This window comes from Alosa alosa, chromosome 11 (genome assembly GCF_017589495.1).
Source record: "Alosa alosa isolate M-15738 ecotype Scorff River chromosome 11, AALO_Geno_1.1, whole genome shotgun sequence".
NCBI classification, from domain to species: domain Eukaryota; kingdom Metazoa; phylum Chordata; class Actinopteri; order Clupeiformes; family Clupeidae; genus Alosa; species Alosa alosa.
Genome location: NC_063199.1, coordinates 2,584,368 through 2,596,401, shown reverse-complemented (window position 1 = coordinate 2,596,401; position 12,034 = coordinate 2,584,368). Strand labels below are relative to the sequence as shown.

Sequence of the window (12,034 nt, the reverse complement as noted above, 5' to 3'; positions counted from 1 at the left end):
ATTTACACCACCCACCTCACCCGCAAAGCACTAATGATTGTCAAGGACACAACCCACCCTGCACACGAACTGTTCAGCCTCCTGCCCTCTGGAAAGAGGTTCAGGAGCCTCCGCTCCCGCACCACCAGACTTGCAAGTAGCTTCATCCACCAAGCAATCAGGATGCTGAACACTCTACCCACTCTCCCATCACTGACAGCCCACCAGCCAGCCAGGAACCTAGGAACCTAGGATCCTGTCTACCCTAACCCGAAATTGAAATGAAATTTCAATAATATGTATGACCAGTGCATGTAAAGAAATGGACAATAAAGCCGACTTGACTTGACTGATATTGTCTGCTTAAAACAGAGACATATCTATAAGATATGTTATACCTAATTTCATGCTTTTAGGAGGTTGTGTAGGTGGCCTTTGAGATAGCTGCCAAGTGTGTGGATAGGCAGTGCAGCCTTTTTTCAATTTCCTCAAAAATTCACTTCCCGTTTGAGATTTCTTGGAGTAATCTTCCAGGATAACGTAGGATCACTCAAGGGACATATATCAAATTTCAAGCTGAAACAGCTGTTAATTATATGGGTGGCCATTTTAAATTTCTTCAATAACTCACTTCCTGTTTGAGATATTTTTGGGCACCTCTTCTAGGATGTCTTAGGATCACCCAAGGAACATGTATACCAAATGTGAAGCTTTTAAGAGGTTGTTTAGGTGTTCTTTGAATTAGCTGCCAATTGTGTGGCGGGGAGCGCAGCATTTTTCAATTTCTTTAAAAACTCACTTCTTGTTTGAGATATTTTTGTGCACCCCTTCTAGGATGTCTCAGGATCACACAATGAACATACATACCAAATTTCAAGCTTTTAAGAGGTTGTTTAGGTAGTGTTTGAATCAGCTGCCAATTTTGTGGCGGGGAGTGCAGCATTTTTCAATTTCTTTAAAAACTCACTTCCTGTTTGAGATATTTTTGGGCACCCCTTCTAGGATGTCTTAGGATCATCCAAGGAACATGTATACCAAATTTCAAGCTTTTAGGAGGTTGTGAAGGTGGCTTTTGAATCAGCGGTCATTTGTATGGGCGGCCATTTTGAATTTCTTCAAAATCTCACTTCCTGTTTGAGATATTTTTGGGCACCCCTTCTAGGATGTCTTAGGATCACCCAAGGAACATGTCTACCAAATGTCATGCTTCTATCCACCGCGTAACGTTTTTCACATAATATCCCCTACTAGTTCATGTTTATGAGTTCATAGCCTGGTTATTTATCGAAGGACTTACATGTCACGTTTTATATTTTATTATGATCACTCGCATTGGGGTTACTGAATAGGTAATGCTACGGTTAACTTAGCATGCCCACCATTACACTGGAGATGTTAAAAAACTATTTTTACGTAAAACTACTTCACGTAATTGAAGTATTTAGCTCAGATCAGTGACTACCAGAGGAAACGCGGGGGAGAAAACTCAAACAAGTTAATGTTAGACTAGCTGTGTTACCGGTTCTCGTTGCAAAATCAAAATTTCACGAGTTCCGTTCGCTTTTGTAGGCTACACGCAGTCTCAAAAACACTGTTTACAGCTTTTCGAGTCACTGTACGAGGTCATTTATTTTATAGCGATAGGCCTAATTTAGATACACTTATGGGGTGGGTGCAATTGCGTTTTCTAAAGAATCTCCCGTCTTGATTTTGTACAGAAATGAATATTAACACATACGTAAAAGGGTGGAAAAAAAGGTCACCTTATATAGCAGGCTAAGATATAAGGTCTGGAATTTAATTTAATATTGTTGTAATGTTAGGATAACTACATACTTTACACAATAATTGCACTGTGTTATAAATATTGTATATCAATGCATTTATTGACTGTCAATTACCCAAAATCGTGGCTCTGTCTATCATTGAACAGTAGCCTATTTAATGCATTCTAATCCATTGTCAATCACTTCCGGGAACTATTTGAAGTTTACATGAACCACGTGACCTTAATGAATTTTGAACACCCATTGTCGCAACTCTACCTTTATATGGCTCGGAGTTAACCCATACAGCTCATCTTTGTTATGAAAACCATTTATTGGAACGCCATGCTTACCTCAACTTTTTAACTGATCATTTTGACATTTAAAAAAACAATCATACATCAATGTACACAATGTACACAATACAAATCCAATTTTCCTTAAGGTTAAAGCAGACACATTTACACAAAGCATCTCATAAAACATACAATTTTATTAAATGAATGACAATAAAAACAGCTTTCCTACCTTCTGTTCCAGTCAGAATGCTTCGGACTTGTGTGCTGAGGAAAGTGTAGGTGATACTGAGCAGTTGTTCAGAAAACTGTTTGCTCTGAGACTCTGTGTGTGTGTCTCTGATTGCTGCACACAGTAAGTCAAGGGCAGGGCACAATTCCTGAACATCTAAACAACCACAATAAACAACAACAAACAATAAATATATACCATACAGACAAAGACACAGTCATTTAGATACAGATAGAACTAATTAAAGTAGTAAGACAAGACAACCAGATATGATTCTTTGAACTATTCAAAGCTTACAATCTTGGTTTTGGTTTCTCAAACGTTTGTTTTTTTTTTTAATGGTGGTGAGTTCAATCCTGTCGTTATGAGACGGGTAAGTCCCTGACCTGTCACAGATGTGTCCATATGTATGCAACATTACTAGGTGTATGACATAAGAATCGGTGCTTTCCTTACTCTTTACTTGTAGATGGGTGGAGACTGTAGATGTCTGTTCAAGGGCACTATATCCACCACGTGGGCAAAGAATATTCTCTTTGCTTTTTAAGAAGAAGTCAACTGTGTCTAATTGGTGGTTCTTCAGCCCTGCCTAGAAAAAAAAGAAAACTTCCTCATTTGGGTTGCCACACTAAGACACTGAGAAGCCAGGATAATGTGTGAATTGTCACCCTACTTGCAGAGCATGAATGGGGATGGAGCAACGCCCCCAGGCGTTGAGGTGACAAAGGGAATCAACGGTGCCAGCACTGCCAAATACCATTAGCCTGTTAAGGAGTTCCTCCTGAGAAACACCAAACAGCACCAGGGAAAGGTCTGAATCTATAAAAGATCACAGTAGATAAATATATTCAACAGCAATTTGTACAAAATAGAAAAATAAAATGAAATGTAACATGACCAATTTTTTTTTTTTTTTTTCAAAATCAAATAAAATGTGCTATTTTTATAATCATAACAATCGTATAGGCAATTGCTATACGTAGTCAAGCTACAAAAATGTACTGTATAGCTTGTCCAGCATCCTGACTGCATTGTAGTCAGAGGTCTAATATCTTAACCTTAATCACAGGATACAATCTCGGGTAATGTAGATGTTTGCTAAATAGGGTAGTACTGAATTATACAAGCAAAAATGCTACAAATCTGAACTTGCACTAGCAGCTACAGGCAAATGATCAGAAACAAATCAAATTTGGCCATCTATGCCAATACATTACATTAGCAATCAAATGATCAAATTGACACAGGTGTTCTCAGTCGATGTTGCTGTCACATTGAATTTGGGCGAACTAAGTTGGGCCAGAAACAATTGGATTGACAAGGGAATGTTTAACCATTGCAAAAAAAATAACCTAGAAATGCAGAAAAAATGCAAAGTAGTCTAAATATTTTAGATTGAAATTGGATCGGAAGAATTTTAAAAAGCATTTAATTAAACAATTTCACTAGTTATATAATCCCATGTATTACACTTTAAGTGCACAGGTCAACAGGCTTACAACATGGAAAACAAAATAATGAATTAGTCCATAGAAATAGCTCACTGCCTGTTAAGGTGAGAGGAAACAGTATTTGAGATGAGAGCTTCATTTTGAGGACTTGTGTATACTTGATATTCTTGATATTGACCTACTGCTATTAAAATAAATTGACTGTAACAATCAGCAGACAGTTGATTAGAAAATCTGACAGTTTACCTTTTAGCAGTAGACAATGTTGCTCTCCAGAACAGAGTTGGACAGGCAGACATGAGGTGTTTGTGTAATGACAGGTGACATTTTGACTGTCCAGGTCCATGTAGACCACCAGGGTGCTTTTGTTAAAAGGACACGTAACAGTAAGAACAGCTGAGAACTTAGAAACTGAGAGCATAACTGGAGTCGCCTCAGCTGGGGCCTCCTTGATCAAAAAGCCACACCATAGTCTCTCACTGTCCCTTGAGAGTTTTGATGACGCTATGGCTTGTCTGCACTCTATGTGAGGGGAATCCTTGTACCATGGTGTAATTCGCATCTGCTGGGACAGAGTGGTGGGTATCTTGGCTCTGGTATTCAATAATGTCAACTGAGACTCCCAGGAGCTGCCAAGAGTTAAGAACATGTAGGTGACTTCAACTGCTACAGAACTAAACAGTAAACACATTCTAAGTGACAGAAACAAAGGTAAACACTCTACCAGTCATTGTGAAAGGTCAAGTCCAGTTCTGAGTGACTGTGACAAGAACTCAAGAGATCCTCTTGATCAGTTGTATCTTGAGGCTTGAGAGGAAGATGACTGATAGCCTTCTGACTATGCAAGTGATCTGGGTAAGTCCTACAACAGAACATTTTAGTCAGCACAGTTTCATAATACTCCTCCTCTGGCAATTATCTACAATGTCTTATATGCTCATTTGTGGGTAGATTCAAAATTAAGCTAAGCGCTTGACATTATTCATGCAGAACACATTGCACTTGCTTTTTTGCTCTTCTGGTTAGATGCAAAGTGCATTGCATTGTCTCTGTACTTGTGCTCTGCACAATGACAATAAAAATGAATGTGATCCAGTGTTTCTCAAACTTTTTTTTTCTGGGGACCCACTTTTTAAAAATGACAGACCATCGCGACCCAATTCACTTCAGATATAACATGCAACCACCAATATGGCCCAAAACGTTGATGTTTTAGGCCACAGGTTCTCAAACTTTTCTATAACCATTCTACAGTGCCATATCTAACTGGTTGGATATATATCTAGCGCCTTCTAGGTCTGGCCCACTACTATTATAGGGTTTGGTGATGCACTGACTCCTCTAACAATTCCACAATCTCAATTACACTCATGAAACAATGTTAAATATGTTCAAAGTTGTTAAATTCTAGCTCAGTTTTGTACACACACACACACACACACACAACTTCAGGTTGTCCTCATCCTGCTTTGAACACGGTTGTGTTGCATTTTGAGCACCATCAGCTTGGGAAGTTGGAAATGACTAGCCTACCGAAAAGATACATTTTTACCCTTCCTATCCAAAGGTATCGAACGGGCAGTCTCTAAACAGGTCTCTGAATTCCTCTCACGGAACAACCTTCTTGATCTAAACCAATCTGGTTTCAAGAGTGGCCACTCAACTGTGACAGAAGCCTTAAAAGAAGCCAGGGCACGGTCATCAGTACTCATTCTGCTTGACTTATCAGCTCCCTTTGACACGGTTAATCACTATATCCTTCTCTCTATACTCTCAAACATGGACATCACAGGCTCGGGTTTGAATCCTACCTCACAGGGTGCTCGTTTAATGTATCATGCTATCTTACCACAGGGGTCTCCCAGGGCACGGTGCTGGGCCCCCTTCTCTTTGCTATCTACACCATCTCTTTGGGTCCGATTATCCACATGGCTTCTCATACTACTGCTATTCAGATGACACACAGCTCTATCTGTCATTTCCACCTGATGACCCTTTGGTCTCTACATGGATCTCTGATTGCCTCTCAGACATGTCTACATGGATGAAGGCACACCACCTCCAGCTAAACCTCTCAAAAAACAAACTGCTTGACCTCCCAGCTAAACCTACTATCCACCATTACATCATAACATCAAAACTTACTCTCTGTCTGTTGCACCTACCAGGGCTGCAAGAAATTTTGCTTAATATGCAAGTAACATTCTCCGATCATGTTGCCTCAGTCGCCCGGTCGTGTCATTTCGCACTTTACAACATACAAAAAATCAGGCCTTACCTGACTCAATATGCTACCGAAATCCTGGTACAAGCCATAGTCATCTCACAACTTGATTACTATCGCCCTCCTGACAGGTCTTCCAGCCTGCACAGTGAAACCCCTTCAGATGATCCAAAACGTGGCAGCGTGCCTGGTCTTTAACTAACCCAAAAGGGCACATGCTACCCTGCTGCTCACCCAGCTACGCATCAAATTCACATCACTAATGCTTACCTACAAAGTAGTCTCCGGATCTCCTCCCACTGTCTTGAATGCCCTTATACAGGCATATGTAACCTCCCGACCGTTGCGCTCCTCAAATGAACGATGTCTGGCTCTGCCACCTATACGCTCAGGGCAATCAAAACTTTTGTCATCTGTTGTTGCCCGTTGGTGGACCGCACTACCAATTCCTGCCAGAGCAGGAGCGTACCTCTCTACTTTCAAAAAACTCTTGAGGACCCATCTCTTCAGAGAGTATCTCCTCTCATAGCATACCTACAACTAGACTTGCTAATTCCAACACTTACCACCTGACTAGAACTGACACTTGACTGTATGGAAGAAGCACTCACTGCTGCACCTTGTCCTCATCACACTCTACCTTGATTGTTCCCTTGTTGTGAGTCACTTCGGATTAAAAAGCGTCAGCAAATGTAATGGTAAACCATGGATTAATAATGGACAAGTATCGGAATTGCAAACGGTATAATGCCCAATTCATGCACAAAGCTGACTGGAGGGGCGATAAATAACCACCAAGTGTAACTTGAAAGGCTCAGTTATCATTATAGCATGACATTCAAACTAGATGTACCACATAGCAGTACAAAATATGACGCCGCTCAGTGCTGCACATTCTCGCCGCAAAAATAAGTCACATTTGTCAATGTCTCCATTTCCTACTCCATCCCCTACTCTTGCAACTTTTGTGTATGTGAATGTGAGTATGTGTGTGTATGTGAGTGTGAGCATGTGTGTGTTTGCTTTTGTGTATATGTGTATTTTTAATCATCCATTTCTGTTGACTGAGCTATAGGACCTCACTTGTACCACTCTATCAAGCAATAAAAGCCATTTAATTTGTTTTATTTAATTACCTGAAATATTCATTTAGGTCCACAGCTATAACTAGGTTATGGCTGGTTACTGCAACAGCCATGCTGAGATCTTGCGATATTTGCAGGAGGCAGAAATCAGATTGACATACTGCATCTTTTTGGAATAGTGCAAAATCCACAGTGGCTAGATGCTGCCCCTCAGTGCTGTCAAACATGTCTGTGAGCTAGAGTTTAAAGAGCCTGAGACAACAATGTATGCAAATGACTATTAAAGTATTAAACATGGTAGAACTGCATTAAACAAGAAATAACCATAGGTTTCAATATAGAGAGAAGCAAAACAGTACATGTAAAAATGATAAAAGGATACATGTGATTCCAGAATTGGTCAGAACAAAAAGCATTCCCCGCCAGATCTGACAGTCTTTCTGCGAGGCGTTAAGGGGCAGAGTGATGATGCACGCAGATACCATTTCTGGAGTAGCATGTCCTCTCTGCCACAACAGCTGCACCAAAATATGCGAGTTTAGCAGCAGATAACACCAGCTGTCAGCAAATGACAGCAACTTCAAGGACACCAGATCAGTCAAACCTGCAAAAAGATTGTCGTATAACAAGCATAAATGAAATAACAATCTTTGTGTTCTTCAAGCAAAATTACTACGCATACAAAACACACTAAGACCTAATACCTATTGCATTGCAATAGTCTAGTTCAGAAATAAAAATAGCCTGCACAAGAAGTTATGATCTATTGTCTGATCTTGTAAGTATTAATGTCAAGAAGACATGTTTTTTTTTAGAAAGACACATACTGCATCTGACTGTGACCCCAAAGTCTATATTTCTGAGAACGTCATTCATACAGTCTCCGGCCGCCTTCTTCAGCACGTGTCCCAGAACGCCATCAGGACCGGCCGCCTTCCTCAGCTTGACCGCCCGCAGTGTGCGCCGGATGCGCGCACGCTCAGCACTGCTCCCACGCAGCTGTCTCCCAGCAACCTCACCTCAGCGGCAGCCTACTATCTACTGTAGGTACCGTAATTTCCCAACTATTAGCCGAGGTTTATATATTGATTATACAAAATGTCTTCAGCTATGAGGTTAATACACAGGGGCAGTTAATACGGTATTAATATGGTTTTGTTTTTTTAAACAAACAAAAGATTAAGCAAATAACCAAATATAAAATGGTAATTTTTATATAAGAAACTGTGTGAAAACACCAGTAGTGAAACTGTATATGAATGTCATGATCATCCCCAACCTAACATACCGGGGTGCGTTTCTTGAAAAGTTAGCTGTGTTGTTGCTAAACCACCATGGTACGACACAACTTTCACTCAAACGACAACGTTGTAACACCTGTTTCTAGAAAGCAGCGTACCTGTATAAAAATGTGCCACTTTGAAAACCATAGTTCTAACAGCGTTGTTGATGATGCAGCAATAGCATTGGTAGAAATGGTGGCAACAGTGTAGCATTTGATAAGTATAAACTTCTCAGCTGGGAAAACTTAATGAAACACACATCGATGCCTCTCTGATAGTGATGCGCGGGTCGGGGTTTTTTTTATGACCGCACCCGCCTGACCCATTTTGGAGATCCAATGACCTGACAAAATATGCGTTTAATATTGACCCGAACCAAACCTGCAAATTCCTAATTTTAACGATAAGTAAATTTATTTTACAAGACATTAAGTAACAATTCATGGGACAATCCTATGCAGTCAATGTAGCCTTGTCTTAAACAGGCTATGTTAAACTGCCTATTACAATGAGAAACATCTGGACTTCTGAACAAACATCTGAACAAAGTAGCCTAAGCAACACTTTATCCTCTTTCTCTCTCTCCCTCCCCCTCTCTCTCTCTCTCACACACACACACACACACACACACACACAATTCTTCTTTGTCAAATAAATACATTTTTGGAGGTATTTTCCTGATTTGTTTTTGTGTAATGATAGATAAAAAAAATGGATAATTGACTTTTTTCTATTAAAGCTGATTGGCTGGAGAGGGCCGAGCCCACTATCTACACAGATTGAAATAAAATAAAATAATTGCCTTCTGTGGAAGTTAGGCCATCACTCTAAACTTGATAACCTGAAAAGTCCATTAAAGGTGCTCTAAGCAATGTTGGGTAACGTCACTTTTGTTGACGTTTAAACAAAACAGAGAGCTAGCACGCTACACCCTCCCCTTCCCTCCCTGGCAATTAAAACTTTCCTACATGTAAATGCGCATCTCGTCGGTGATTTGCTGGAACAGTTTGTTATGTTTTTATGGTCCTGGTTGGACCAAGTTGTTTTTGTTGCCATTTTTGGAGCCTGGGTTGTCCACAGAGACCACATTTTTTATAGTGTATTCAGGGCCCAGGCAGCTAGCGAATGTTGAGGTGATGTTTGCAGTATGTGACAGAATGTTTTAGCTTAAAAATCGTGCAACATCGCTTAGAGCACCTTTAAGTAAGTCTGCCCAGGTAAATAACCTACCTTCAGTCATGAGCAATTCATGCTATTGGCTATTGGCTAAATGAGTAATTTTAGAGGCTCCAATAGTAGCATCCAAACTGTAAGTCTGAGCAGTGTTGAGCTTAACCCTTAAAGGTGTAGGTTTTTGAACATTCTAAGTTCCGCAACAATTGAAGGTTCTAAAATTCTATGTTGAATTCAATGAACCCAGATATTCTTTAGAATGTTAATTTCTGACGGTACTCCTTTAAGGGTTAATTAGATGTACTGCATAGCGGAACAAAATATGACCACCGCATAGCGGTACAAAATATGACTACCGCACAGTCCTGCACATTCTCTGCAGAAATAAGTCCCGATTGTCAGTTTCTCTCCACTCCATTCCCTACTCTTGCAACTTATTCAATGTGTATGTAAGCTAGGCTACTGTGTGCATGTGTGCGTTTGCTTGTGTCTGTAAGAGTGCTTGTGTTTGTTCATAAGTGTGTATGTGCATGCACGTGACTGTGCCAATTTACGAGTGAGTGTGTGTGTGTGTGTGTGTGTGTGTACAGGGCTTAAAATTGACACCCGGCAGTAATCAAATGCGAGTAAACATCTGCATTGGCAAAATGAATAAAAAAGATCATTCAGCACTAGCAGGTTGCTGACATTAGTATACTTCACTGTAACCTTTCAGCACCGCAACAGAGTTTATACGGACTTTGTCTAGATCACATAAGTTGGCAGACGTTTTGCCATTATTTGAATGCCCTACCGTCAGGAGAGCTCAACATTGTTTGATTTTAATGTTACCAGTAATGGATATATAGCATCTGGTATTTTGGGGGAATTGTTACTGTGTCATTTAGCAAGTTACAGGTTTTGAACATGGTGTCACCTGAGTGTTCTGACTAGCAAATGTTTTATAAGAGGAAAAACTAATGCACTAAATTAGAGAAACGAGGGGCTAAACTGTCCTAATGTGTGCAAGTACATCTAATATTTTGGGAAAGTCTTCACGTTTATCCCATTAGTTACATATTTTTCAGATGTTATGATTTGTAGCCTATTATCAGGAATTTCAAAGTATGTGGAGGAATAAACTACTGCACTAAATTAGAGAAACAAAGGACTAACTTAAAGTAGCCTATATATCTCAATTTGAAAGATCAAGGACTGGCAGCAACATGGGTTCAGATGTTTTTCATGGGTTAGGTGTTTTTAATAATTACACAGTATTGTTGCCAGTAGAAACATATTTTGTCATGCACATTTTTTGTTTACCTGCCATTGGTAGACAAGCCAAAAAGTCTATTTTATGCCCTGTGTGTATACTGTTTCATTACAATTTTTGGGCTCGATCTTGGCGAAAAGCTTTAATACATTTAGGGGTGTGTCCAGTCCATATTCCGTATTCATCCTATCCTGAGCCTACTTCAAATCAGAGCTGATGGAACTCATGACACAAAGTAGGCATTTACCTGGGCAGCTAATCAACTTCACAGTAATAGTATTTCTACAGTCAGACATTATTGTGTTTTACTTGAATCTGTTTAGTGACTGCTTCTGTTTATGTAGCATGACATGCATAACTTACAACTAAGGTACGTAGGCCTAAAGTACATCAATCTGAGGGTTGACTATTGTGAGTGTTCAGTAATACTCACTCATGTTCTTGCTCTCGACCATCTTCCTGAGCATATGTGGTGAACACGCAGAAACAGAATCCACCAAGACCGACTCAAGGTTTTCTGGGTCAGCTGTATATAGTCTGAGATCAAAATTTGACCCCACTGTAATAAGTCGATAGAATGCATTGGATCCGCTCTGCGCTGTCGTTTCCTCCCATGCAAAACTGAGGACGAGAGATTGTTGACGTTCATTTATTATCAAACACCGCAATCATGTCAATTTAATGAACATACTGTAGTAGGCGATACAGACCATAAACAAAATATACTGGGAACTAGCTGGGAACTTACTCTGAATATGTGTCCTCCGAGATGGTAATTGATGTTCCACTCTCAGATACATCTGTTAGAGTTATAATGCTTCTCCTACTCAAACAACAAATCGTAGGACGGCTTTTTTGGTCCAGGTTTTTAGCAAGTTTGGCTTTCGCTATGTCGTTAACTTGGACATTGAAATTACTGTCTGGTGGTAGCAGGGCAACATCCACCACCACATTTCTTTGCGAGTGTGGTGAACCCAACATAGCGTATTCTTCATTCAATATCTGCGTATAAAGTCCTAGGTCAAGATGCACATCAGAAATCACCACGATTAAAAAAAAAAAAAACAGTTGTGAGCAAATTGTAACTCTGTAGGCTTGGTCGAGCAAAACAGTGCTCAGAACAAACTGATACGGAAGCTCATGATCACGTGCCAGAGGTGTCACATGTGTCACCCTAAAATTGTCAGCTTGTTTCGTGTGAATCACGAGTTCTCAATGTTTTTGTCAAAATAAAAGCCATCTGTTTAACGCGCCTAAAGTAAGATTGGTTAAGTAAATTGCATCACACATAAT

At 40.0% G+C, this 12,034-nt stretch overlaps 1 protein-coding gene across 3 annotated transcripts in view; it reads right to left on the bottom strand.

The window, feature by feature from the left end:
• spg11 (SPG11 vesicle trafficking associated, spatacsin) overlaps positions 1 to 11,900 on the bottom strand; it is a 76,041-nt gene extending 64,141 nt beyond the window's left edge. For 2 of the 3 annotated variants that reach the window (XM_048256460.1, XM_048256461.1), the window contains exons 1-9: positions 11,490 to 11,898; positions 11,175 to 11,362; positions 7,416 to 7,637; positions 7,085 to 7,262; positions 4,449 to 4,586; positions 3,971 to 4,353; positions 2,947 to 3,092; positions 2,730 to 2,862; positions 2,274 to 2,429 (exon numbers count right to left, since the gene is read on the bottom strand). In XM_048256460.1, coding sequence (XP_048112417.1) covers positions 2,274 to 2,429; positions 2,730 to 2,862; positions 2,947 to 3,092; positions 3,971 to 4,353; positions 4,449 to 4,586; positions 7,085 to 7,262; positions 7,416 to 7,637; positions 11,175 to 11,362; positions 11,490 to 11,722 — 1,777 coding nt within the window. In that variant the 5' untranslated portion in view covers positions 11,723 to 11,898. Of the gene's footprint in view, positions 1 to 2,273; positions 2,430 to 2,729; positions 2,863 to 2,946; positions 3,093 to 3,970; positions 4,354 to 4,448; positions 4,587 to 7,084; positions 7,263 to 7,415; positions 7,638 to 11,174; positions 11,363 to 11,489 lie in introns of all 3 variants that reach the window. The other variant, XM_048256462.1, reaches the window with a different exon arrangement.
• Between the last annotated feature and the right edge of the window lie 134 nt (positions 11,901 to 12,034).